The 26,996-nt window shown below is 41.3% G+C and overlaps 2 protein-coding genes across 3 annotated transcripts; both read left to right on the top strand.

Annotated features, from left to right (window-relative positions):
* Window positions 1–153: 153 nt before the first annotated feature.
* Window positions 154–4,590, top strand: trim35-28 (tripartite motif containing 35-28). Its single transcript, XM_032557698.1, has 7 exons — window positions 154–249; window positions 333–850; window positions 2,002–2,097; window positions 2,343–2,573; window positions 2,694–2,716; window positions 2,812–2,930; window positions 3,038–4,590. The coding sequence occupies exons 2-7, from the start codon at window positions 437–439 to the stop codon at window positions 3,568–3,570; spliced, it is 1,416 nt and encodes a 471-aa protein (XP_032413589.1). The 5' UTR covers window positions 154–249; window positions 333–436; the 3' UTR covers window positions 3,571–4,590.
* A 907-nt stretch (window positions 4,591–5,497) lies between these two features.
* megf8 (multiple EGF-like-domains 8) lies at window positions 5,498–26,850 on the top strand. 2 transcript variants are annotated; one of them, XM_032557645.1, is made up of 44 exons: window positions 5,498–5,515; window positions 6,927–7,119; window positions 7,609–7,772; window positions 7,867–8,076; window positions 8,220–8,400; window positions 9,018–9,106; window positions 9,456–9,669; window positions 9,767–9,950; window positions 10,214–10,359; window positions 10,446–10,556; window positions 10,651–10,802; window positions 10,914–11,015; window positions 11,533–11,680; window positions 12,027–12,190; window positions 12,519–12,722; window positions 13,386–13,583; window positions 13,747–14,007; window positions 14,120–14,238; window positions 14,342–14,473; window positions 14,674–14,787; window positions 14,918–15,001; window positions 15,245–15,484; window positions 15,620–15,804; window positions 15,927–16,140; window positions 16,234–16,474; window positions 16,594–16,726; window positions 16,822–17,072; window positions 17,252–17,362; window positions 17,787–17,905; window positions 18,045–18,282; window positions 18,378–18,549; window positions 18,732–18,895; window positions 18,981–19,116; window positions 19,198–19,429; window positions 19,514–19,640; window positions 19,717–19,927; window positions 20,774–20,988; window positions 21,070–21,265; window positions 21,379–21,547; window positions 22,148–22,340; window positions 22,430–22,600; window positions 22,707–22,831; window positions 23,649–23,778; window positions 23,895–26,850. In XM_032557645.1, the coding sequence occupies exons 1-44, from the start codon at window positions 5,513–5,515 to the stop codon at window positions 25,392–25,394; spliced, it is 8,646 nt and encodes a 2,881-aa protein (XP_032413536.1). In that variant the 5' UTR covers window positions 5,498–5,512; the 3' UTR covers window positions 25,395–26,850. The 2 variants fall into 2 exon arrangements, with proteins under 2 accessions (XP_032413536.1, XP_032413535.1); XM_032557644.1 differs by lacking the exon at window positions 5,498–5,515 and adding an exon at window positions 5,739–6,322.
* The last annotated feature ends 146 nt before the right edge of the window (window positions 26,851–26,996 follow it).

The raw sequence follows: 26,996 nt of genomic DNA, 5'->3' as shown, positions 1-26,996 counted from the left end.
GATTTAGGAAAATAGTAAAGACAGGACATGAATTGAGTCTTAAAGGAATATTGGGCACTGAAGAAAATCAAGAGTAAATGTATATAGTAAGGGAAGCATTATTTATTTATCTTCGTGATACAAAAAATGAATATGAGTTCATGCTAGGCATGTACAATAGGTGGCGGTATGCACCTAAAGATTGCTTGTAATCCGCCATTGTAGAAAAGAGGAAGAAGAAGAAGAACGCGGAAACGAACCATCCAAAAGGTGAGACGAACTTAGTTAGCCTTGTAACATTACTTGTATTATTGCTCTCTGTCCATGGAATAACTATTTTATTGTTTTAACAGAGGTTTGGGGCTGTTTGACCTTTAAGAAAGTCGAGTGTGTCTGCGTGGCTTTTAAAAAAAAGAGAAAGGCCTAACAACTGGTTGGTACCAAAAAGCCTGAGAGCATGGAAGAGGAAATGTTCGAGGACACTCTGCCTCTCCGGCAGGACCTGACGTGTCCTGTGTGTCAGGGTGTCTTCAGGGACCCCGTCCTGCTGCCGTGTTCCCACAGCTTCTGTCGGGAATGTCAGCAGAAAAACTGGGAGTTCAACAACAGGACGTGTCCCGTCTGCAGAGTTCCCTACGAAGAGGGCAGCGCTATCAGTAACCGAGCCCTCAACGACGCCTGCGAGAGCTTCCTCAAGCAGAACAATCTGCGGCCCGTCCAGGTCCAACTCAAGGAGGAGGTCTGCAACCTGCACCTGAAGCCGCTGGGGCTGTACTGTGAGAAGGACGAGGAGCCGGTCTGCGTGGATTGTGTCTCCCAGCACGCCGGACATAGGCTGTGGTCCCTGAAAGAAGGCACATCCATGTGCAAGGTAAAGCCGCCTAACAGGCTTGGAGTGTCTTCTTTACTGAAGCCCAGACAACGTGGATTACTATTCTATAATACGCTGTTAAATGAATTTACAAGACATAATAAATGGAGGAATGACAATACTAATAGAACAAAATATGTTTACTAAGTCCTAAAGTTTTTTTCAAATGTCTGAATAATTATGGAAAACAATATTGATGCCCAGACGTAACTCTTTGCCCCATTATCTTCATGTAAATTGTTTTATAACATCTAGAAATACACCAATGGCTGATTAGAGTTCCCTCTTTTCTTTGAGGTCTGATCTGCCAATACTGATTTTGACCCCCTTACATTTTTTTAAGAACTATAACACTTACCAAGAAAATATGTGCTGTATTTTTTTTAAGAAAGTAGATTTGTGTCTAACAGAAATGGAAGGAAATACAGGATGATGTCAGTGTTCGCATAATAAGATATTACCATTCTTACTCAAACTTAAAGAAGATGAAAGTACATTAGAGCTGCAGAGTTTATCACAATTGCATCATCATCATCACAGTATCAGTGTGTGCAATATTCATATGGCAAAGTAATGTTTGGAGATCAATAATTGTTGGATAACATCCTCAAAGTATTATAAATTTGAATTATATGGTAATATTTAGTCTTGAGTTTTACCAAAGTACTAAAAGCCACAGAATGATGGAAGCACAGATGAAAAAGAAGAATTAAGAAAATGGGCAAATATGAGGCTTTGCTTTAGTTATCTTTTACCTAAAAATAATAACTGATGCAGTCATCCTGGTACACAAACCTGTTTAACAGCAGTAAAAACCGCCTGGAGTAAAACTCAGTTCAGACCTGTTCAGTTGAATTCCTTTACATGGGCGGGCATATTTTGTTGCTCTGGAGCACATTGTGTTAAACCCAAGGCCTGTGGGCCAAATCCTGCCTACCATAATGATTTCTGAGGCCCTTTGCACTCTAGAGATAATATAATAATAGTTTATTAATAAATAGTTTTATCAAGACATTCTGCCACCACATCCATTGGCCTACTGATATTTGATGTTAATTAGATTATATCTGTTAAGATGCAGTGAGTCTAAACTGAAGTAAACGTAACATTTATGCCTTTGCTACAAGTCTGTTCTCTTTGTGCTTTTTCAGGCAGAGCTTGGCTTCAAAGTACAGATTTTTGAAAAGAAAGTGGAATTGCACAAAAAGATGACCAAGAAGTTTAGCAATGCAGTGGAGTATATCAAGGTAAGGTTACTGTCACGGTGTTCATGTTACGATTCATGGGACAAAAGTTTGAATAATGATTAATAAGACTCAGACAAAACGGTTTTCATAACAAAAAGATTTAGACCGGCAAAGATGCAGATTGGTTGCAATTCAGTGATATTTTTTTTTACAAAAGTACAAATTGTAATTCTATAATTTTCCATTGTAGATAACAGAAACAAATTGTATACACTGTTTTATTTTTTCGGTCTGACTCATCACAGCATCAGGCTTCGGAAGCAGAGAAAATGATCAAGGCAGAATTTGAGCGACTCCACCTGGTGCTTCACCAGGAAGAGGCCAAACGACTGGAAGCTCTGTCCATTGATGAGCAGGAAAAGATCGAAAGCATGCAGAGAATGATTAAGGAGACAGAGAGGGAAATGAAAGAATTAAAGACCCTCATTGACACAATGAAGAAAGAGATGGGAAATGAGGATTTGGCCCTCCTGAAGGTAACCAGGGGCAGCTTGTTTTACCATCTCATTTTGAGTTTCTTTTTTTTTTATTGTAAAACTTGCTTCAAGTCTAATTTTCAACTCATACCCTCTCTGCTGTCTTTCTTTATGTTACAGAATTTTCAGAATGTAAAAAGACAGTAAGTCATGACCTTACTATGGGATCTCAGTATTTAAACACAAATACATTTGATTGTGTTTTTTTTTTTTATTATTATTTTCTTTTCTATTACAGAGCCCAGTGGGTTGAACCCGATCCAGCCTTTCTTTATGATTCCCTTATAGACATGGGTAAGCATGTTGGCTCGCTGGGCTTCAACATATGGAAAGACATGAAGGATCATATCAAATGTTGTAAGTATAGTTACATAATTTGGGCTTTATTCAAGTAAAAACCATAGGAGGAAGTGAGACATCCTTCAAGTAGTTGCATTAAATGTTGTTTCTCGCTGTCTGTGCAGACCCAGTGGTGCTCGACCCGAACACAGCTTCCCCGTGGCTGTCCCTGAGCCCTGATCTCACCACCATGAAGGAGAGCTCAGAGCGGATGACCGTTCCTGACAACCCAGAGCGCTTTGATCCCATCGTCTTCGTCATGGCGACGGAAGGATACAAAACCGGTAAACACAAATGGGACGTCATTGTCGGTGACAACCCCAAGTGGATCCTGGGAGTGTGCAAAGAGGTTTTGACCCGGAAAAAGAAGTTCACAGTCTCCGCAAGTCGTGGCGTGTGGGCCCTAGGGCTGAGTAAAGGGGTGTATACTGTCCACACTGATAAGCGTACAGAGGTGATGGTGCCGCAGTGTCCTGAAAAAATACGCATCAAGCTAAATATGGATAAGGGAGAGGTGTCGTTCTGGGATGGGGGGAGAGAGAAGCACTTGGTCACTCTTACACACAAGTTTGAAGGGAGAATATTCCCAATTTTTGGCCCTGGGCTTCATACTACTCCTATGGTTCTGGTTCCTGGAAAAATTGCTATACACACATAAGCGGCCTCCTCCCCACAATATTACAGAAAGATTCAAGTTGATCAAATTTTGGATGAATTTAACTTAAAAAAAAAGAGAAAGCTTTTAATGCAAAGTTAGGTCTGTACACCCTACCAAATAGGTTTGCTGTGGAAAAAAAAATCTGAATTGGATTGAAAAAAAATTGGAGATTAGTTTGCTATTGCTGCTAAATGTGTCTTAGACTATGTCAGACATCTTCAAGTGTAATGCTTTATTTCTAAAGCCTACATCAACTAGATTTTGATGACAATTAAGATTTTCTTTTAGAACATATTTGTGCATAAAGTAAAACTCACTGTTTAGGGTTCATGTTAAGAATGGAAAAACTGTTTAGTCTCTATGCCTTTTACAAAATAAATGATTATGCAGCAAAAATAAGAAAATGTGACCATGTTAACTACAATTGTACCATAGGAAACACTTAGCTTTTAATATTTGTTTTGTTTTTGCCAATTCAAAACTACATACTTGCCTTTTTACTCGTCTTGGTGTCTGTTTCAATCCTTAGAAAAAACTAAAGAAAAAATATCTATCAACATTCTGCACTTTAAATCTTGGCAGGGGTCTTAAATCATTTTAATCGTTTTAGTTTTTGTTTTAATTTTTTTAAAATGGTGGTGGTGTTAAACTACGTCTGTGTTAGCTTGATCAGAATTGATTGTATTAGGAAGCTCATGTTCTTCACTTTTTTCCCTGACTATGACGTACAAAAACTTAAAGCAGTGTAAACTGAATCAGAATGCAGAAAATGTTATCTAACACTTCAATCAAGTGGGTTTTGTCTCCTACTAATCATATTTTAATGTTCTAAAACGTACGTCAAATGTATTTCAAAATCCATGAGCATTTTTGATAAGTTATCCTACTCTTCATCTATATTGTTTTCTTTATATAGTCCCTTGATATGATTTTTTTCACATTTTGTTAAAATTTTCTTTGATATATTTTAAAATATTCTTGTTTTCTTTTTATCTCATTAAAGGACAAATGCAGACTGTTCCTCTGGATTCATGATGCCTTTTTTTGTGGATGACAATATTTTCACCAACTGGTACATTCTAAAAGATTCCACTATTGATTTTAGCACTAATAATTAAAAATTACACATCCATTCGTTTTAAATACCCAGTTATTCTTGCTGGTGCATACCTAGAGGCAAACTACACCCTGGACAGATCTATCACACTCAAATCTGAGGGTAATCGTAAAGAGACAAATTAATCTACACATGCATATTTTTGGACTGTGGGAAGAAGCCGGAGTCCTCGGAAAGAACCTAAGCATACTCCATGTTCCATGTTAACTATAATGTAAGATTTTTTTGTGACAGACCAACACTAGGAATTAAATAATTCTGAAAATGCTAGACAATGGTTTTTAATGTTTTATTTTACAAATAGGAATCTGAAAAGTTTGACTTGACTTGAAGTCTGCACTATGTACAATCACCTTTCACTATAATTACGGTCACAAGTCTTCTGGCGTCTGTCTCTACCAGCATTAAAAATCTGGTGACTGAATTTAGCTGATTCTTCTTGGACTCAATCTCAGTCACAATGGCTGCATAAGATCTGCTAAAGGATTTTTTTTTTTTAAATTAAAGCTTGCCACAGATTCTCAAATGGTTTTAAATCTGAACTTAGACTCACCCATTCTGACCAATGAATAATTATTTCTAAATCATTAACTTTGGTTGTGTATTTAGGGTCATTCTCCTACTGGAAGATGAATCTGTTTTCTCTGACCAGAGCACTTCTTTCCATATGTTGCTACTTCCTAATGCAAGAAGGATTTCTTGTGCCTTTTTTTTCTACAGCAGCTTTCTCCTTGTCAGTCATCCATAAAGGCTGGATTTGTAAAGTACACAATAATTGTGTTGACATTGCTGAGGTGTGGATCTCCAGATTTACCAAAGGTCTCTATGGTGAGATTAAATTACAGGCAGACTCTCTTTACTAATTAGGGGTTGTCTGAATGGAAATATGACTGCAGTGGATTTATGAGTATCAGAGTAAAGGAAAGTTATTACAAATGCATGCCACAATTGTAAGATATTTTTTTGTGAAATAAAAGCTGTTTTTAAAAATAGATGTTTAGTCTTATCAACAAATCCAAGACAGTGTCATATAAACAAACTGCTGTCTACTCACTGTGTGGCCCTTTGTTGCACAACTTAATCTGACCTTTTAAAAACTAAATGTTGCTTAATCCATTAAATCCCTTGTTAATGCAGTGAGCCAGGCTTCTGTCCAGATGTTGAACGTTGTCCTCCATCTCCGCTGGATGGCAGTGCTGTAACAAGCAACCTGCAGCTCGGTCTTTGTGCTGGAAACCTCTGGTCGCAGCTAGCCAGCCATAAATACCAAAACAACGGGACTGAGCTCTATACCAGGGGGCTGACAGAGTAAAGACGTTTAAAACCGTAGTGTGGGTTTGTGGTGGAGATGTTCCATAGCCAGGCGATTGGTTTCCCTTACAGAAGAGCATCGAAGATCATAACAACGTAATTACTCCGAGGGATGGTCTCTCATGGTTCTCTGCGGCCACTGACGCATCTGGATTTAACAGAGCTCCGTGTTGCAGCCTCTATTCTCTGCAGCGATTTACGCTCCACTGCGGTTAGCTAGTCGAGCTAGCTTCGCCAAAAAGGACAGGTCGACTCAAGCGGCTGCTTGCGTTATAATACCCATCGACAATGTAACTCATTATGCAACCAAAGAGACGGGAATTGGTAAGTATGGTCATAAAAATGTGATAATAAACGCTATGACGGCCCCTGGCAGTTAACGGTTTTCTTTCGGCTAGCTTAGCAACACCTTTCCCGTTAGCCTTGTTATGATAGCCTTCAGAGTCCCTCCTTTTTAGAAATCCTTTTCATTAACCCTTCTCTCTGTTTTATGGGTAAAATTCGTGCAGTGGAGGGAGGTATGAGGTTTCTCGTTGCGTCTTTATTTGTTTTTAGCTCGTTACAGCCGTTGTTGCATCCAGGGTTAGCATGTAGCTACATGAAAATAGTTTTTTTTTTCTCTAGAAGCCTGTACGTCTTGAGCAAATATGGGAGTTTGTTCGTATATTTTTGTGAATGCGGCGTTCTGACGTAAACTGATATGCAGAACAAGCTGCAAAATTGCGCAATCGAGTCGGTGTTTTCAGGACCCCCTTTAAATATTTCACACCTCATATTTGATGCTGGCTTTCATTTGTCAGATTTCTTATACAGACTTTAATTTATGGTGGATTATGATCTTTATCAAGGAAATCTAAATCCAAACTTACTGTATGTTTATAAGGGTTCATGTTTTGATAGAAATTAAAACAAGGCATTCTTCTTTCAGGCAGTGCCAGAGATGGCCTCCCCTCTCCCTGTCTCCGTTGTCATTCTGGTGGTCCTCCTGTCAGCTGAGTCACCTGTGTGCCAGGCAGGGGACTGCAAGGGCCACAGGCAGGTGCTGAGGGGGCTTCCCGGTTTTGTGACTGATGGACCCGGAAACTACTCTGTTAATGGGAACTGCGAGTGGCTTATCAAAGGTAGAGTTGATGCAAGTTGTTGTGCTTATCATTCACATTACACACTCCATTGGAAAAGGTAATCATAGACCTAGAACTGTTTCACATTTTGAGACGTTACAGTTTAATTTTGATACTTATGTGATGGAGGCATTCACAATGGATTGGGGGAGTGAAGAACAGAATGATTTGTGGGAGAAACCCTGTTTGTGCCTGCAAAAAGACTTACAATGTTACAGTTTAGATCAAAGCCTATTCATGTTAGTATGACCCAAAAGTCTAGACCTAAATCCAGTTGAGAATCTGTCCCATACAGTACATCGGCAGGCCAGAGTTCTCAGATTGTTATTTCTAAACAAACAAACAAAAAAAGAAAATTGTATTAATATTCCAATTGTGACGCTTGTGGTTGTGTTTTTTGGGTTGTGGGTCGGATGCGGTTGAAGTGGTTCTGCAAGACACTTACATCACCAAGTATTAGACTGAGCAATATTTTCTCCTCTCTCTCAGCTCCCAGCAACGGTCATCGAATTGTGTTAAATTTCACCTTTATGGACACAGAATGTACCTACGACTATCTGTTTGTGTATGATGGCGACTCCTACCAAAGCCCACTTCTTGCCAGTCTGAGTGGAAACTCTTTGCCTGAACCCATTGAGGCCAAGTCTGGCAAGGTAACTAAATAGAAATAACATGTTATTTGCTGTTTTATTTATTTTTTTATACAGATCTAGTAGATGTTAACATATGTTTGTTTTCTTTTTCCAGATGCTTATTCACCTCTTCAGTGATGCTAATTACAACCTCTTGGGCTTCAATGCAACATACACCTTCTCTGTTTGTCCTGGAGCTTGTGGCGGCCATGGGCGCTGTGATTCCTCTACATCCAAGTGCCACTGTCACCAGGGTTGGGGCGGAGCATCATGTACAGCTCCTCTGTGTTCCCAGGCTTGTTCTTTGAATGGACAATGTGACAAGGTAAGAAGAAAGCACTTTATTTTTATAATCACTCTAACAACCTCTTCTTAGTTAATTTTTCAATTGTATTTAGGGAAAAAGTCTAAAGTAAATTCTTCTGTTTTTATGAATTTAAATGTTTAATATTTCTGGTTTTGTTTCAGAAAGGAGAGCGTTGTCAGTGTAACCCTGGCTTCCTTGGCCACAGCTGTCAGCTTGGTCTCCGTGACGATAAGGGGCCGGGACAGTGGTGGCGTGTGAGTGAGGGAAACCCTAACGCACCTCCGAGGACAGGCTCTGCTGGCGCGTACCTGTCCTCTACTGGAGCCATGTATTTGTTTGGAGGTCGGTGCAACCCACTGTTGGTGTTCATTAATAGGAATTTAAGTATTTAGAGAGCAAATTCTGCTTTTGCTCACTTTTTTTTTTTTTTTTACAGACTTTTAAGTTACTTGTCTGCTATTGTTTCTTCATTCTTAGCTTTATTATAGTTTCACTTGGATCACAGATTATGACTTAAATATTGTGTTAAGCATTGATCTTTTGCAATATCTCAATCTTTGCTTTAGCTGTTTGTCCTGTTTGTAGTATACAGTCATATTTAATAATTGAGAATATTATTAAGCGTTCATTTATTTCAGTAACTCCATTCACTAAGTGAACATCAAAACCTCTATAACGTTTAGTTGTACACAGACTGATGTTAAGCTTTTATTTCTGTTACAGTTAATGTAAACATATTTAATTCTTACAAATTTATAATATTACATCAGCTCAATTTTTAAAAAGTCGTACGGGTTGGTATTATTAAAAGTATGTTTAATAGCTGCTTAAAGCTGGTTAATTTCAAAATTAACAATCTCATGTAAAGCTTGTTTTTAATATGAAAAACAAACCTTATCAGAACATATAATTTTTATTGTTAGAAATTTATTTTAATACTTTTTATCTTTTATTTGCAGGATTTGATCTGAACAGAGCTCTTGGTGACTTGATCAAGTACAATTTCACTTCCAACCAATGGGAAAGCAGATCTTATGGTCATTCCCCTGTAAGTGTTTTTTTTTTATATGTAAACACTAAATATTTCAAAAGAGACTATTTAACAATGAGTTTTAAAATCGGTTTTATATGTGATATTTTGTTTTTTAAAATCATGATTACCATCTTTAGTGTAAAATGACCCATCAACATGCACCTTGATGTCTCTTTAATTGAACAGACTAAATGCTTTGTAAAGATAGGTGAACATGAGCTCTCCATAAATAATCCAATAAAGAACTGAACTTAATAGCATTCAAATGAAAAATGTATGTATGATTTATCTAAAGCTGATAGATAGAACGTCTACATGAAATGTTTACATTTTTTTTCCTAATTTTTAAACTCTCTTATGTAAGGTGGCACGTCACTCCCACACTGCTGTACAGTACATGGGTAATATGGTTGTCTTTGGAGGAGAGCTAGCTAATGGATCCCTGGCCAGTGACGTTTGGATGTACCGGCCTGTCCAGGATGATTGGCAACAGCTCGGTTTCTCCCACTCACGCGGTGCTCCCAAACTGGCCAATCATGCTGCAGCGGTCGTTGATACCTATCTCTACATTTTTGGAGGTGAGGGTGATATCCCTGTATCACATTGGTGTGTGTGTGTGTGTTGAAATTGAGATTATATTTTGAGAAATACATCTTACCTCTGCCGATGTACCAGGTCGCACTGAGGAGGACATGTTTTCCTCGACTCTGTATCGCTTCGGTTTGCACGGTTCTGGACGATGGGAAACGGTTCAGCCCACCGGTGGGAAACCCCCTGCCTCTGCTGGCCACTCTATGGTGTTCCACAGCCCATCCAGGACTTTGTTGGTCTACGGAGGCCACAGGCCTACTACTGCAAGGTACACACCCCCTCTGAGCATATCGTGCATGAGTGCTGAGCATTATTATTTAAAATTTTATTAAGGAGTAAGAGAAAAGTAGAACTGCTACCAGCAACTTTTCATATTAAATATTTTGTCAAAATTAGTGTGTATTTCTCAAATTAAAGGGAAAAAAACTAAGCATTGCATTAAAATCTTGCATTGATTATAAAGTAACATAATAAACTGATATTAAGCCACAAAGAATAGCTGTGCTTAATCATTTTGTACATGTTTTTAAGGTTCAGCGTGCGGGTCAATAACACCGACGTTTTCCACGTGGACAGGCGGTTTTGGACATCCTTCCGTTCCCGTTTTCCAACCACTGGGCCCAGAGAGAGAGCTTTCCACACTGCCACTGTCATTGGAAACTACATGGTGGTCTATGGTGAGAAAGAGTAAGATTAGAAAACATGAAATAGTTTGATCTGAACTTCTTTTGTATTCATTTTGCTTTTTGCCCTTTTTCACCAGGTGGAAATGTGCATATTCATTACCAGGAAGAGAAATGTTATGATGAGGAAATCTTTTTCTATCATTTGGGCTGCCACCAGTGGGTGTCTTCTGGGGAGAGATGGTCATCCAGTCAGTAACTCTGTTTTTTTCTCTTTTTTTCTTCTTCTAGGCTTTTACCACCTGTGGACATTTATTGCATGCATTTTTTTGTATTTTTCCTAAGATGGTGAAGCTGTGAGGGGGCGGTATTCACATGTTGCAGCGGTGATGGAAGGACGTGTGCTGCTGGTTGCTGGTGGTTACAGCGGTGTTGCCCGGGGAGATCTTGTGGCTTATAAAGTACCGCTGTTTGTTAGTAGTGATCAAGGAGACAGGGTGAGTCAAAGTGCTCGATAGCAAATGAATACAGAGTAATATGAAGTCAAAACTGGAGAAAAACAGAATGAAAAGGAAACCAACATTTAGTCCAACTTCCTTTTAATGTAGGATGCTGTTTGTGCTGAGGCGCTTGATGAAAGTATGTGCCTGAAGAACCCAGAGTGCAGCTGGTGTGAAGGCCGCTGTCGAGAGTATCAGCCCACCAATCCGGTAAAACTTCCCTCAGAACGATTTCTGCAGTTGTTTATTTTTACAAGATTTTAACCTTTAATTGATTGGGCCTCATTGGTGATCAGAAGGTTAAATGTTAAATTTTTTTTTTTTTTTTTTGGCATCAGAAATAAGAACTCACAAAATTAAATTATCTATAAATCCATCAACCTAAACTTTGCATGTTCTTCACTTTTTATAGCTTAATATTGAGTGTAAAAAAAATAAAATCAGATAAAGCAGGGAGACATACAGTTTGATGATGGGGATAATCTAAGAGATAATCTCTACATATTATGTTGGATTCAACTAATCTATTAGCTCTATCAAAGAACCCAAAGGCTATTTTGTTCACTCTTATGTGTTTTGGTCCTTAAAATTAAATAAGAATCGGTCCAGATCATAATTAGCAGACCAGACATCAAAGAAAACCCCAAAATCTCCTTGTTCCTCTATCTTTTTGTCTGTGTATGCTTGTCTATATTTCCTTTGTATAACATGAATTTTCTGCTCACAGTGTGGCAGCACTGGGTGCTTGGGCCTGGCTCGCTTCCTGTCCGACTGCCAGTCCTGCCTGGTGTTCAGCGGCACGCCGGCGTCTCTTGCGCGAGCCCCCGGAGAATTTGGCTGGTGTGTTCAGAACGAGTCCTGCCTGCCAGTGTCAGGTGAGACTTAAGGAGGGAGGAAGGAGGGCAGAAGAGAGGGAACTAAAAGATGTTGGGAGCTGACATGGGAGGGACCAGCCTTCTGTGTGATTGTGTTGCTCTGGTGGAGTTCAGTAACTTGACGGCGCTCAACTGTGATTGGACAGGCTGCTCATACGCTGATTTGGCTCGTCTGTCCAATCACGGTGTGCGATCATGCCACTTTACTCCCAGAAAGCACAACACACAAAAGTCACAAATTACATTTCAGTACAGTAGTTAACTATAAGAAACTGCTGTATAATAAAAGTCTTTAAGAGGTCAGATGTGTTACTTGTGTCCTGACCTCTCCCTCTCGGTCTCACAGAGCGAAGTGCGTGCCGTGTGGACCAGATCTCAGGGGCGTACGGCTGGTGGGGGGAGCGTACCCGTTTCCTAACCTCCCTCCACTCCTGTCGCACCGAGAACTATGTCCCGGGACTGCACCTGCTCACCTTCCAGCACCCCCGCAACGACTCCCAGCCTGACAAGGTACGGAGTCTAAATCTCAACTGCTCACTGTTCTGGTTGTGGTTGTAACTTCCTCCCTCTCTGTTTACACCTAATCCTCCTTTCTTCCTTTGAGACTGTGACTCAACTGCTGTTCTCCAACTTTTTTTTATAATAACACCTCTATAATCTTTAGTTATACTGAGCTTTTTTATTTTTATTTTTTTCTCTGTTTTGCATAGACATGACTTTATCCTCCCAAGTAGTTACAAACATGGGGAGCAGTTTATAGAGAATAGTGCTCCTGTTGATGTGTTTCCACTTCCATCCATCCCTCCACTATCCTCCATCCGCTTCACCCCTCCGCCAGGTATCCATCCTCCGCAGCACCAACATCATTCTTAGCCCCACCACAGAAATGGATGTGGCCCTACAGTTCAAGGGCTTCATCCACCCCCTCTGGGGAGGGCCTCCACCTGCACCTCCTCCCACAGAGACCGTCTTCATATGGGCTCGCATCCAGAGGCTCCACTTTGAGGCCCGAGTGGCATCAGGACCCAACTCCACCCAAATGGTAAGGACAGCAGCTTCGGAGCCGCAAATGGCTCTTAGTAACTTTGGCTAAAAATGAAAAAGAACCAGATAAATATTTTAAATTTAGATCTAACAACAAATGCGGGTTTGTAACATTTTTTTCTTTTTCAGTTCACTCTTGCAATATTTGCATTGGAAACAGTTTTTTGTTGTTGTTTCATTGCAAAATTATATGTTTATCTTTATTTTAAATCCTAAAAGTAGAAATAAAATGGTGGTCCTTTAAAAATGGCAACAAATTTCCTTATGCTTACTTCAGAGATACTCAAAAAACATTTTCAATTCAGTTTCAGCACTGACCTCATTTAACTTCTGACTTGAATTTTATATCAAGCCCAGCTGTACATGTACAAGTGATATTTTATGAAGACTACAGAGTCATATTTGCATGTCTATGTTTAGTGTAGCTCTCTTGGCTAACAACAGTACTGAGCATTGCAAAAATATTTATATTCCTTAATGTTTTAATGTATTTTACAATTATGCACAGCTTTCTGCTGGTCTATCAAATACAATCCCAGTTAAATATATTGAGGTTTGAAGTTGTAATATAACAAAGTGCAACAATGGATGGATATATAAAGCATTATGTTGAATTATAAAATGATAGGATTTAATTAAGTACCTTGTTGTCCAATTGAAGGAGGTGGTGGGTCGCTGGGCAGCCCAGCAGGAGAAGGAGCTGAAGCTGCTGGTCCGACCAGATGGAGGTAGACTCTTCTCCAACCTGACCAGGGGGAACCATTACCTCGTTCAGGCCGAAGGCTACCTTAACAACTCTGGCTCTGGACAGACGAGTGAGATGGCCCTGATCTGGAACAGAACATTGCCTGGAGGGAGTGTAAGTACTATTAATACTTCAACTTTCATGGAGCAGTAATGTTGTAAAACCTGTAACTATAGAAAAGATTGTGTTTGCTTTCCTTGTAAATTTCTATGCAAAAACATTCCACAAAGTTCATTATGGTAAGGTAGATTAAAAACCACATTTCCTTCCCCTCAAGGAGATTTCCTTCCTGTTCCTGGAGCCGTACCGTTCTGGTTCCTGCGTGGGTTACATGTCCTGCCTGGCCTGCCTGTCTGATCAGTCGTGTGGCTGGTGTCCGTCTCTGTCCCGCTGCCTGTTGCGAGACGGCCCAGACCCGGAATACTGTCCTGAGACAGAAATGGTTGAAGGCAAAGGAGATGGTCAGCGCCATCTGCTGTTGGCACCACAGCACTGCACCCTGTGTGAGGATTACAGAGATTGCTCTGCATGTACTCAGGTATGAAACGAAATGGTACCTTACAGAACATTGATGTTGTGGGTGACTCTTCTGCAAATATGTAGATAATTTAGAAAGTTTCATAATATTGCCATCTAACTTTGGCCCACAGGACCCTTACTGTGAGTGGCAGATTAACTCCAGCAAGAAAGGCGACTTTCAGTGCAGCCGCAGAGGAAGGTTGGAGGGATCCATCCGTGACTCAAACGGGTGCCCTAAAGTCTGCAACCAGTGAGCAGAAAAACTAAAATCTAAACATTTTTCTTGTAAATTACATAATTTCATCTGGAATTTGTGATTCATCACAAATGGTTTTCTACTTTTTGTTTCCAAGGAGAAATACATGCAGTGAATGTCTGTCCAACTCCAGTCAGTGTGCATGGTGTGAATCTGCCCAAGCTTGCTTCTACTTTGCTGCCTACCTCACAAAATATCCCTATGGAGAGTGCAGGGACTGGTATGACAGGTAAAACAAAGACACTCAGTTAAAATCTTAGGCAATTGTTGGATTTACTACTCACGTGACATTATATCAAATAATGTCTTTGTAATTAATTTCTGATTGAACATAATTTGTGTATTTACATCTCTTAGACACATATCTGAATATTTCGTATGTGGGATTAACTTGTGTGTTTACTGATTTGTTCTTTTCTTAATCCTCAGTGTCCATTCGGTTCCTCAGTGTAAGCAGTGTTCAGCTTTAAACACGTGCACAGAGTGCCTGAAAACATTTCAGTGTGGCTGGTGTGGTGACTACAACAATCCCACAATTGGAAAGTAAGAATGGCCTATTATAAATACGAGATGTTATTATGAAAAAAGGATTAGATTTGTGGAAGTGGAAAAGACTCTGCATTAATCAGAGGTGTGTGAAAAGTCATGTGTTTTTTTTCTGTGCTTGTTTTAGGTGTTTGAGGGGAGACTGGGCAGGAATGGATGATCCATCTGTGTATAACTGCAGTGTGGCTGTGGCTGAAGCTCGAGCTGCAAAGTAAATGAACTCATTACACTTTGATGAGTCATGTTCCAAGCTGCCTTTATCACAGAGTGAAGTGTTAATCTGGAATAAGTTGTTATAGTTCATTACTATGCTAACAATGTCTTTTTAGTAATACTTCTTAAATATTAACAGGCTATAGTAGTTGTTTTTGAAAGTAGTTAAAGATAATAACCAGAAAAATTTTATCTGTCCAGTTATGTCTTGACATAACTCTGTTTTTTAATTTTTTTTTAGCCCTGAACCTCAAACTTCAGCCCCACCCAGGCCCCTGGAAATGGAAATGGAGATGGAGATCTTAGATGATGAGGAGAAAGATGCAGTCTGGTCTTACCCCACATGTCCTGATGTGGAGGAATGCAGGCTGGGCCTCCACAACTGTCATCCCTTTGCCACGTGTATCAACACTCCCACCTCGTACGAGTGTCACTGTGAGAGAGGATACACCGGCGATGGCACGCTGCACTGCAACCAGACGTAAGAGTTCTGTTTAAACATGTTTTAGTTTTCCCTTTCGCTTGATCTCAATCTGACGGGATTGGTATTTATATCATCAAAATTATGATTGAGTTTGCGATTCTAATGTCAAGTTACATTTTTCCGCTTTCCCAGCTGTTATAATGAATGCCGTGAGGGCCAGTGTAGCGGCAGCCCACGGTTTGAGTGTGAATGTTCTCTGGGCTGGACGTCCGACCCCGCCACGCTGGTTCTGAGTGGCGTTGAATGCGACGTAGACTGTGGCTGCAACTTCCACTCCACCTGTATCACTGCCCCTGGGATCTGTGATGAATGCCAGGGTGAGGCCATTATTTAGTTCATTTTATATTTTAAGCAGTTGCCAATATTTTCCTTAGGAAAAAAAGAAAACAACTTTTATGTGTGTTCACACTTTGTTCACAGTTGTTTGCTTATCTTTCAGACTGGACTACAGGCCCTCACTGTGAACACTGCCGTCCGGGGAGCTTCGGCTCCGCCCTGGCTGGAGGTGGCGGCTGCGTTCCTTGTGAGTGTAATGGACATGGCGACCCGCTCCAGGGTTACTGTCACAACCTGACAGGCCAGTGCTACTGCACCCACAACACTCAGGGGCCACACTGCGAGTCTTGCCTTCCTGGTTACTATGGAGACCCTAGGTAAGAATCATTTACTTTTCATCTCTTTGTCTAAACAAAACCAATTTAATGGGATAAATAGAAACGCGGCTAAATGAATATTCCCACAAACAGGAACAACGGCACATGTTACCGTCAGTGCCAGGGCCGCTCCGTCCTGCTGTCCTCCACCTCTTCCTCAACCATCCCCTTGTCTTCGTCTTTGGGATGGCGGAGTGGCACAGAAGGGAAAGGAGGACTTTCTCACTGTCTTTGGGTCTTATCTGTCACTGAGAAGCTTGGACCTTGCAAGCCCAAACAGCTCTGCCCCCCAGTAGCGCTCACGTTACACCCAGACTCCCACACTTACTGTAAAGTGAGAACCAGTGTTACTTTGTTATTAATCCATTCGTGGATTAATAATTAATAATGACATTTTTGAGCTGCTGTGACATTAACTTGTATCTTTGTAAAACATGTGCATTATTTTTGCAGAATTCTTACGTTTACGTGTTTGATGGCCTCCCTCGTTTTCTGCCCAATGGAGTCGTGCGTTCTGATCACAACCTTATTGGAGCGTTTTGCGGAACAACAAGGACTCAGCCAATCACAGTCGAGGCCACCTCAGGTAAATGTTTCTCTTCCCTTTTAATGTCTAATTTTGAGTAGGCACCTGATGCACCTTCAGAGTTCACAACGTTGCATCTGGTTTATGAACACTAGGTGTGATCTCAGTCTACTTTGAAGCCAACGTCTCTTCAAACAAACCTCAAGGCTTCAACGCGTCTTTCTGGGTGCGACGTTGTCAGCAGAGCTCTGATGAGGACGAAGAGGGGTCCGCTGTGTGTGCAGGTGGAGCCCAGTGTCAGGGTGGGCTCTGCCAGTGTCCTCAAGGATATGGGGGGCCGTACTGTGACCGACCCATGTGCCCCCAGGATTGTGGAGCAACAGAAGAAAGAGGAGTTTGTAATATAGTAAGTTTTCTGATGGGAAAATTGAATTTTAACTTATTTTACTTTGGAGAACTGGACTAAAATTTGTTTTTACAGTTTAGATGTAGACAGTTTTGTTTATTTGTCACCATGTGTGACAAATAAACTTGTTCACATTAGTCCTTGTGGATATCTAACTATCATTATTTCCTGTGTTTTAGTCTCTGGGAGTTTGTGTGTGTTCTGAAAGCTGGGCCGGCTCTGACTGCTCAGTTCTGCGGGACCCCAACAGCTTGATTTGGGAGACTCTGTTGGACACACAACTGACGATGGTAGGTCCTAAAACAAATATGATCAAAATACGTTACATTTACAATTGCAGCAGTTCATGAATTACAAATCCATCCTTGTTGGATATTTTCACCTGTACATATAAAGAACCACACAGAAAGTAGTATCACTTCAGCCTTTGCAAAGGGGGAGAGTCGCAGTGGTGCCTCAGGACAACTCCAACTTGTCCCCCTGCAGCAGCCTGGTTTTATTGAAAGCGGGGTGGGGGTCAGTCATAAAACAGAAACTTATAGATAAGGAGTAGAGGGGTCTCTCTGAACCGGTCTAGCTGAAACCGGTTTCTCCAAGAACAGCATGGTCCACCTCACCTTGTTTTCAGCTTAGAGTAGAGAGACAAACTTATTCATGAGATGACTATTTGCAAAACTTTGACAATCCTGACATTCAAGCACTTCTGTTTTACAGAAACAGGCCCATAGGTTCCTGCACAGGATGGGACATTCTTTGGTAGCTGGACCTCAGGGCAACCTGTGGATGTACGGGGGGCTTTCTCTGTCAGACGGCATTCTTGGAAATGTGTACAGGTGGGATAGAATAATCTGAGATAAAATCAGTTTAGGTCGCAGAACTCTGAGAGGCTTAATGTTAGACATTTATAGGTGCTTTCTTTCTTGTCCAGTTTGTCCTTCTGTATAATAGCAAGTCCCCCTCTGTTTGGTGTAGATATTCTTTGTTGGAGCACCGTTGGACCCAGATGTTGACCAGTTCTGTAGATGAATCGGCGACTCCCAGCGCTCGCTATCATCATGCTGCTGCGCTGCTGAACACTTATGATCTGGACTCTGGAAGCCACGAGGGAGGTCACAGCCTAATGTTAGTGGTCGGCGGTGTCACTCAAAGTGGTGTTGCCATGGATACCTGGAGTCTCAATCTCAGCAGCTTGGTCTGGAGAGAACACAAGGTTAGCAGTTGTTTTATCATGGATTTAGAATACTTTTTTTGTGTGGGGAAAAAAAAATATCTAAATGAAATCCAATGTTGACCCCTGTCTGACAGAGCTCAGTGCTGCCCCCGGTGGCTGGTCACACTTTAACTGTACGTTGGGAATCCTCGGTTCTCCTGATCGGAGGCTACTCTCCTGAAAACGGTTTCAACCATCATCTGTTGGAGTTCAACCCTGATTCAGGGAACTGGACAATTGTCCCCCACACCGGAACGCCACCTACAGGTTTCATAGCTGTTGTTTTTTCACATTAAATAACCATACATCCACTGATGAACCTTCAGTTTAAAACCTCAAAAGGGTCTTATTATGAAAATGTATAGAGTAGTCAAGAGAAATGTAAATGGATGTTGCTAATGTGTTTTTTTTCTTCTCAGAAATCTGATTCTATACATTCCCTTTGTCAGGTTTATATGGCCACTCAGCTGTGTATCATGAGCAGACTGATGCTATCTACGTGTTTGGAGGCTATCGCTTTCATGTGGAGACAGTGGAGCCGTCAGGCGAGCTCTACAGCCTGTATTATCCCAACCTGACCTGGTCTCTCCTGGTTCCCTCACAGGGGAAAAAGGTAACAAGTTAGCCTTGTTTTTATGTTTTTATATGCGGTTTGACCACGTCATGCAGTGCTGATATATTATCTGTTTGCTTTACAGCCCCTGTCCCGTTTTTTCCACGCTGCTGCTCTGATCAAAGACACTATGGTGATTGTAGGTGGGAGGACAGAAGCAGAAGACTACAGTAACTCTGTGTCTCTGTACCAGATCAACTGCAACACCTGGATACATCCTGGTGATTCTCTTAATATTAAGCTGCTGCTTCATTTCAGAATATAATATTCTATCAACTAATAGTTTTCCATCTGTCATTCAGTTTCAGCTGTAGGAGACCCAGTCAATCGCTCTGTGTCTCTTGCGATGACAACCTGGGGCGGTCGTCTTTTCCTATCCGGTGGCTTTAATGGTGTCACACTGGGTAGACTCCTAACTCTGACTGTGCCCTCTGACCCCTGTGCCCTCCTGCCCACACCAGAGGCCTGCAACACCACCACAGGCAGCTGTGTGTGGTGTAGGGGTACCTGCACTTCTTCTGATGCTGCCGAGAGGTAACACAGACTATAAACTAAGCTTGAAATTATCTGCAGCTACTGTAATTAATGCAGCTTACCTGAGACATTAATTGTCCCCAGAATTGGCTGCCTGTTGGGACATTCCACCTGCTCCCCGACTCCTCGTCAGCCAGATCAGTGCCGCAGACTTAAGACCTGTAGCGAATGCCTTGCTCGGCATCCCAAGACGTTTTCCAGTCCGCCTCAGGTAACATACTTTATTTTAGAGTATCTGATTAACAAAACATTCAGTAAACTAAAATCAGTTTTTTTTTTTTCCCCAGTCTGCTTTACAGTGTAAGTGGTGCACAAACTGTCCAGAAGGGGCTTGCATCAGTAGCTCTGTCAGCTGTACATCGGAACATGACTGTCGCATCAACCAGAGAGAGATTTTCTTGTCCAGCAACTGCACTGAGACCAGCTGCGAGGCTTCAGACTGCCCCAAGTGTACGGCTTCTGGAAAATGCATGTGGACTCGCCAGTTCAAACGCACAGGTACACAAGCTTCATTTGGTGGAAATCGCTGTTTATATTAGAAAACATAATTTTATTTAAACTACTGTATACAGTAACAGCTTTTAATACGAGCCAAATGGCTAATTCCCAAGGGCGTCTTGGTTTGGAGATGGTCTAAGCAAGCACTCTGGGGAAAAAACTTGTTAGTTGCACTTGGAAGTTTTTTTATGTTGCTTTTTTGAGCGTGGAATCAATGGTGAATCGGCATGAGCTACATTATGTGAAGAACTCTGGCCGCAGTTTAAGAATGGTAATAAATGGCCACTTAAAATTTTTTTGGGAGGTGAGAAATTCACAGAATAAAATCTTTATTTTCTTTATTTTACCTATTTGACTAAAATCAGGCTACGTCGTTCTTATTGTTAAAATATTGCATGTTTGTATATATGTAGAATAATAACAAAATAAATGTTTGCATTTTTAATTTAAAAAATGTTTAAGTAAAAAAAGTTTATTTTTGCAGGCAGGCAGTCTATACATTTAACATGAATTTGGCCCACATATCAAATCATGTGAACTCCAATGATTTAAACCCCTCGAACCTCTATTGGATGTTTCAATACTAACATATTTTGTTAAAGTAATAAGAAAGGTCTTATGAATCTTACATTTTTGTAAAGGTACAAAAGTCATATAGACTTGTGATACATTGACTTATTCTACATTTATTACAAGTGCTTTCGAACACTGGTTTATGAAACCTTTATTTGTTGAGGATATGAGGTTCCACATGTATAGTTGAATATGTGTAATTAATTCAGATTTAAGGCATTTATGTTGTTTATGTTCTACCAAATCATTGAATGCAGTGTGTTCCTCCTTCAGGCGAAACAAGACGAATCCTAAGTGTGAACCCCACTTACGACTGGACGTGTTTCAGCTATGCGCTGCTCAACGTCTCCCCCATGCAGGTGGAGTCGTCTCCGCCTCTCCCATGCCCTCCTCCATGTCACACTCTGCATAACTGCAGCCTCTGTCTGGGCTCTAGGGGCTCTGATGGGGGCTGGCAGCACTGTGTGTGGAGTATGGCTCTGCAGCAGGTAAAATCTAGCAGCTTTACTTTTCTTTGATTGTGTTTAAATAATCGTAATATTCAACGAAACCATCTTTCCATGTTTCAGTGCATGAGTCCATCTTTTGTGCCTCTTCGTTGTGAAGCGGGCCAGTGTGGCCGGCTTCTCTCTGGGGGAGACTCCTGCTCTCCAAAGTGCTCCCAGCTCACCCAGTGCTCCCAGTGCATCGCCAGGCCTCAATGTGGCTGGTGTGCTTCTGGGGGAGGCAATGGAGCTGGGCGCTGCTTACAGGGAGGAGTTGATGGTGAGAATAATTTTCACTTGAAGATTTCAAGAAGCAGTCTTTCACGATGTTACAAAATAAGTAATGTACAATCAATGCAGTTTGTCTAACTGTTACTAATGATCTCATTCCAGGTGTGAGTGAGGGCTTTTGCCCTGTGAGAAACAGCACTTGGTCTTTCCTGCATTGTCCAGAGGAGGATGAGTGTGCCAACGGTCATCACCATTGCAACAGCACTCAGGACTGCCATGACTTACCTGAGGGCTACCACTGCACATGCAAGCAGGGTTACATACTTAATGGGTAATGAACAGCTGTCAGTAAAGCTGCTGTCTCATTGTTTTTGTCTCATGTATGACGGCTTTTCTAAAAATGTATTTTTGCTCAAGTTAATACATACATACTAATACTTAGTAACCCTGAACAGGAGCACCTAGCTTATGGTTACATACTTTAGATCAACATTAGATTGTTTTTCTTCTTTTGCTCTTTCTTTTGGTTTGTTATTTTGTTTGTATTCCCTTTTAATTCTTGTAAAGCACTTTGTGTTGCCTTGTTGCTGAAAATGTGCTAAATAAAATTACCTTTACATAAAATGCATATTGTGAAACATCAAATCCAGCTATGTCAAATTAATAAATATTTCATATATGGTGTGCCTTTGTTTTATGAAACATGCATGTCGTAGGATGTACAATATTAATGAGAAAGTACGGTAGGTCAGGCTGCCCTGCTGTTGGCACTAGTTCAAGGATTTAGCATGCAGAGGTGAGAGTATTCATCAGTGCTGCATCAATGCAGCATGACATTAAATTAATGTTATTATGTTATTTACCACACTATGCCTTGTCGTAACCTTATATGTTTAACCAGATCTCAGTCTCTTGTGTTTTTTCTCTTCAGTGTTTCTGGTCAGTGTGAGCCGGTGTGCGCACAGGGCTGCGTTAACGGGACCTGCGTGTCCCCGGGCATTTGCCAGTGCCACTTTGGCTTTGTTGGAGATAACTGTTCTTCTGAGTGCAAATGCAACAAGCACAGCAACTGCACCAGTGTTGACAAACCCGATGTTTGTCTGGAGTGTCACAATAACACCCAAGTAAGTGTTAATAAAAGTCTAACATTTACACACTGTCATTTTTTTTTCATATTCAGTAGTGATCAGTATTTTTCTTGCCTAAATTTCAGGGTATTCACTGCGAGAAATGCAAGCCTCTGTTTGTAGGCTCTGCAGTAGATGGCGGCAGCTGTCGTCCATGTCGGGACTTTTGCCGGGGAAACGGCATGGTATGTCTGTCCCGGGATGAATATAATAAGGCCATTGAGAACCCTCATCACTTCCCTGTAGACGCCATTGAGGTACGTTTCTGAAACTCTCCTGTCTCTTTTCTCAGTCTCTAAAAACAAATACACCAATGAGTGTTCTTACCATTTCCTTCTCTTTGTATCCTTGAATCAAATTCAGAAATGGGTGACTGAAGGTCCCACAGAAAATACTGCGGTGTGTGTGAATTGCCAAAACAACAGTGTTGGGGACAAGTGTGAGGGCTGCCGTCGTGGCTACTTCTTACTGAATGGGAAGTGTGAAAAGTGAGTACTGCTTGGTGCTCAAAAGAAAATAGATTCACTTTTTACTACCATTAAAAAACCTCTTTTACCCCGTGCTCGGAAAAAGTATTCATAGCTTTTTTTTAATCACATTTTCCACAAAGTTAAATGGATTTTATTAGAATTTCATGTTCTAGACCAAGAAAAAGTTGCTAATGACTGTGAAGTAAAATGTAACCCATACTTTACAAACTTTTATTGCGAATAAAATAATTTCTGCCTTCCTGTAGAACACTTCTTTAAAAGTCTTAATACTCTATCATTGACCTGTTTTATGATGCGGTTTACGCTTTGTCGTTTCCTTTATAGAACAGCTGAAATCACATCATATAAAAGATGTGGAATTAAGTAGCATCATAAGGAAGTAGTTTCATGTATAATTTTCCTTTATGTATTAATTTGGAACGTAAAATCCTAGTAGAGTATGACAGCATGAAAACATCTAAAAAAAACTTCAAGGGTGTAAATACTTTTACAAGGCACTCTTTAAGAAGTTTTGTTATCAATTACAAAACATATAACTCACGTCTCACTGTTATTATTGGTGAGTGTAATGCTGGGCCTGTCAGACATGAACATAACCTACGATGCATAAAACAGTAATTTGGGATTTCTTCAAAGCAATTTGTGGTGTTTTTCGATCTGGATTAAGTGCAACCAAAAAGCTGCCAAGGCAACAGAAATCTTCTTGTGCCTAAAGACAGAAAGCTGACATGCATATGTAGAAAACAAAGAATATTGTTGAGAATATTCAATATTAAATTCAATATTCAAAAAGAATGTTTTCTTTTTATTGCAGATGTCAGTGTAATGGCCATGCCGACACATGTGAGCCCGATGGCAGCGGTTGCCCATGCCAAAACAACACAGAGACCTCGTCCTGCCTGAGCAGCCCTCAGAATGATCGAAAAGACTGTTACAGGCAACAAGTACGACAAATATGTTTTTGTACAAGAAGATGGGGATCTATGTCACATCCTCCCTTTTTCTGCTAACCGTTACTCTTTATTTTTTTTCTCACATTTTGTCTTGCTCTCCCATTTAGTGTGCCAAATGCAAAGACTCCTTCAACGGGAACCCAGTGAACGGGCGCCAGTGCTACCGTCAGTTTAATGTGGACTCAGAGTTCTGCTTTGACCCCACGTCCCAAACAAACTGCTTCCATGACCCCACCATTCGCAACCTGCCCAAGGATCGCACCGTGTTCTTTGCTGCTCAGCCAAAGTTTACAAATGTGGACATCCGGGTCACCATTGATGTTACATTTGGAGAAGTGGAGGTTTATGTCTCCAACTCGCACGACACCTTTATAGTGGACGTGGACCGTTACACGGGGATTCACACTATTAAGATAGAGGACGAATCAGCAAGTCGAGGGACAGCTGCAGGGGCAGATAAGGATTCTCCTCCGTCCCCTATAAAAGTGTTCGCCAACGCCTCGTCCAACCTGGGAGGTCCCGTGCTCTCCCACAATCCCCTGCAGCTGCAAGCCAAACCACCGGGAGTAGAGAGAGAGATCAGAGAGGAGCGAGCCGAGGGACTCATCTCCTACATCACCGTGTGGAAGCCTCAGACGGTGCTGATCGTCCGAGGAGTTCGGGACCGCGTGGTCATCACCTTCCCCCATGAGGTGCACTCCCTGAAATCCAGCCGCTTTTACATCGCTCTCAGAGGTGTGGGAACGGATGATAGACAGGGCGAGTCCCAGGGGCTGCTGTTTGTGCGACAGGACCAGGCTCACATAGACCTCTTCGTCTTCTTCTCCGTCTTCTTCTCCTGCTTTTTTCTCTTTCTGTCTGTGTGCGTCCTGCTGTGGAAGGTCAAGCAGTTCCTGGACTTCCGTCGGGAGCAGCGTCGCCACATTCAGGAGATGACCAAAATGGCTTCCAGACCCTTCGCTAAACTCACCATTTACCTTGAACCGGAGGAGCCTCAGCTCATCTACCTACCTACAGCTGGTGGCGGGGTGGGGGGCAGCACCGTATCGATCGCTCACGCCCGCACGGGCAAGTTAAGCGGCGTGGTGGTGGGTCAGAGAGGCAGAGCGGGACCGGTCTATAAACACGACCCAGGCTCTGGACCCACAGCACACCACCACCACCACCACCATCACCTCACCTTGAGTGGGGGAGGCAACAGCGGACAGCATCTACCACTGCACTACTTAAACACCCATCATTACGCCAGCACCACCGCAGGCACCCAGTCCTCCCATCATCACCATCCATCCACATACTCTGGCTACCAGCAGTTCTGCCGCTCTGACCCTTTCCTATCACAGCTCATGGGCTTCTCCTACTCCTCCTTCAAGGTGGGGCCCATAACCCTAGAGCCCACAGAGGACGGCATGGCCGGGGTAGCCACCGTCCTTTTCCAGCTGCCTGGCGGTGTCTTGGCACCAAATCGTGCCTGTTTGGGCTCTGCACTGGTTACCCTGCGCCAGAATCTGCAGGAATACTGCGGCCACGGCAGTGGAGGCGGCCACCCGGGGGCGGGCGCGGGCCGCAAGGGTCTGCATCAGCACCTGACCACCATGGCAATGTAGGAACGCAATCAGCAGATAAGAATAGAGTTAAAGACAGATGTGGAAAGCCTGTAAATCGTTTGGAATATTATAAATTAATTTTTTTTTTAAGCATCTTAGCTGAAAGGCAAAGTCCAAAAGAAAGTTACTGTACCGCCAGTAAAATGAGCTTTTTGAACAGAAATGTACATACACTGTATAATGAATTAAGTGTCTTATATTGTATGATGTATTGCTCTACGATATTTCAGCGCTTCACATGACCAAGTCAGCTGTCTCTGCAATGCACTAAACTGCTACTCTACTAAATAATATTTGGGTGTGCAATCCCTAATGAGGTAGGACAACACTACAGGTGAACTCTGGTTAAAAATTATTCAACAAATAAAAGGTGTAAAAGGCAATTCAGATCAAAATGCACGCTTTGGAACCAACATGTGCTTTATGCATTAAAAAAGTGACAATCAGACGGTGTTAAATTTTATTGCAAAGACATTAAAATTGGTACAAGATAATGTGCATCATGTTAATTGTCAGCCCAGTGCAGAAACAGTGTTGCTTGTGAGACGGTTACTTCATCAATCAATATTAGTGATTTCTAACTGTAACTCGATTGGTGGCAGACTTGTCAGCTACCTGTTTCTGTTAAACTCTTGGGTATGGTATTTGCATATTCATTCACCTTTTCTGTTACTTTTCGTCTTATCTGCCTTCACTTTATGCCTTTTCTGCGAGTCAGCTGGCTTACACTTGAAACTTTTGCGGTAAACGTGTCTGGTGCAGCTCCTGGAGAAAGTTAAATAATGTTCCACATTTCATTTCTTGTTTTGTTCTTTTAAAGAGATGACAAGGTAATGTTTTCCACATTGGTATTCTGTTCTGTCTCTAAAATAATTTATCGAACACTACAGTATTAGTCCATAATAATGACAAAATTATGCTTTTGAAGCCATTGTTTTGCTTTCAAGATGTTAGTCTGACTGGTTACACAAAATGATTGTAATTGCTAACAATAACTAGTTTAAAAATGTATCTGTTAAGAACTTTGAGAAGGTGTGAGTGCATTTTGAGACTGAATCACTGTTGTGTTGGCATAATATTTACTTTTCTTTCTGTTTCTCTCTGCACTGCATGGAGCCAGCGGCGTCCTGACCAACATTACTCCATTCTTTATTAACACATGTGGTAAAGAAATGAACTGGCAGTGAGGCTCCTGGATTCTTATCAGATTAAAAAAAGAATTATGTCGTCAATTGCAAAATAATGAAGCAAACATTATTAATAGGAGCCCTCTGCAAATAAGCTTTTGTCTTGTAACTTTGTGCATGAATTGATTTTTGTTTACATGCTTTATTTTTGTACATAACTTATGTTGTCTTTGTTTTTTTGTTTTCAAAGAAAGGGAACAGTATTGTGAAAAAAGACTGAGTAAAGATTCAGCGTCCTGAGTCAGCTGAAATAAAGCAAGTTTCTGGAACATGGCTGCATTTTGTCTTTATTGCACCAAATATTTAGTGTTTTGTTTTTTAATTTGTTACAAATAAAATTCGGAAACTGTGGCACGCATTTATCTTTAGCTTCCCCTTAAGATTAAACTTAGCAGAACCATCTTTTGCTGATATT

The sequence above is a fragment of the Xiphophorus hellerii genome, chromosome 3 (assembly GCF_003331165.1).
Source record: "Xiphophorus hellerii strain 12219 chromosome 3, Xiphophorus_hellerii-4.1, whole genome shotgun sequence".
NCBI classification, from domain to species: Eukaryota; Metazoa; Chordata; class Actinopteri; order Cyprinodontiformes; family Poeciliidae; genus Xiphophorus; species Xiphophorus hellerii.
This window is presented reverse-complemented; position numbering and strand designations above follow the sequence as displayed.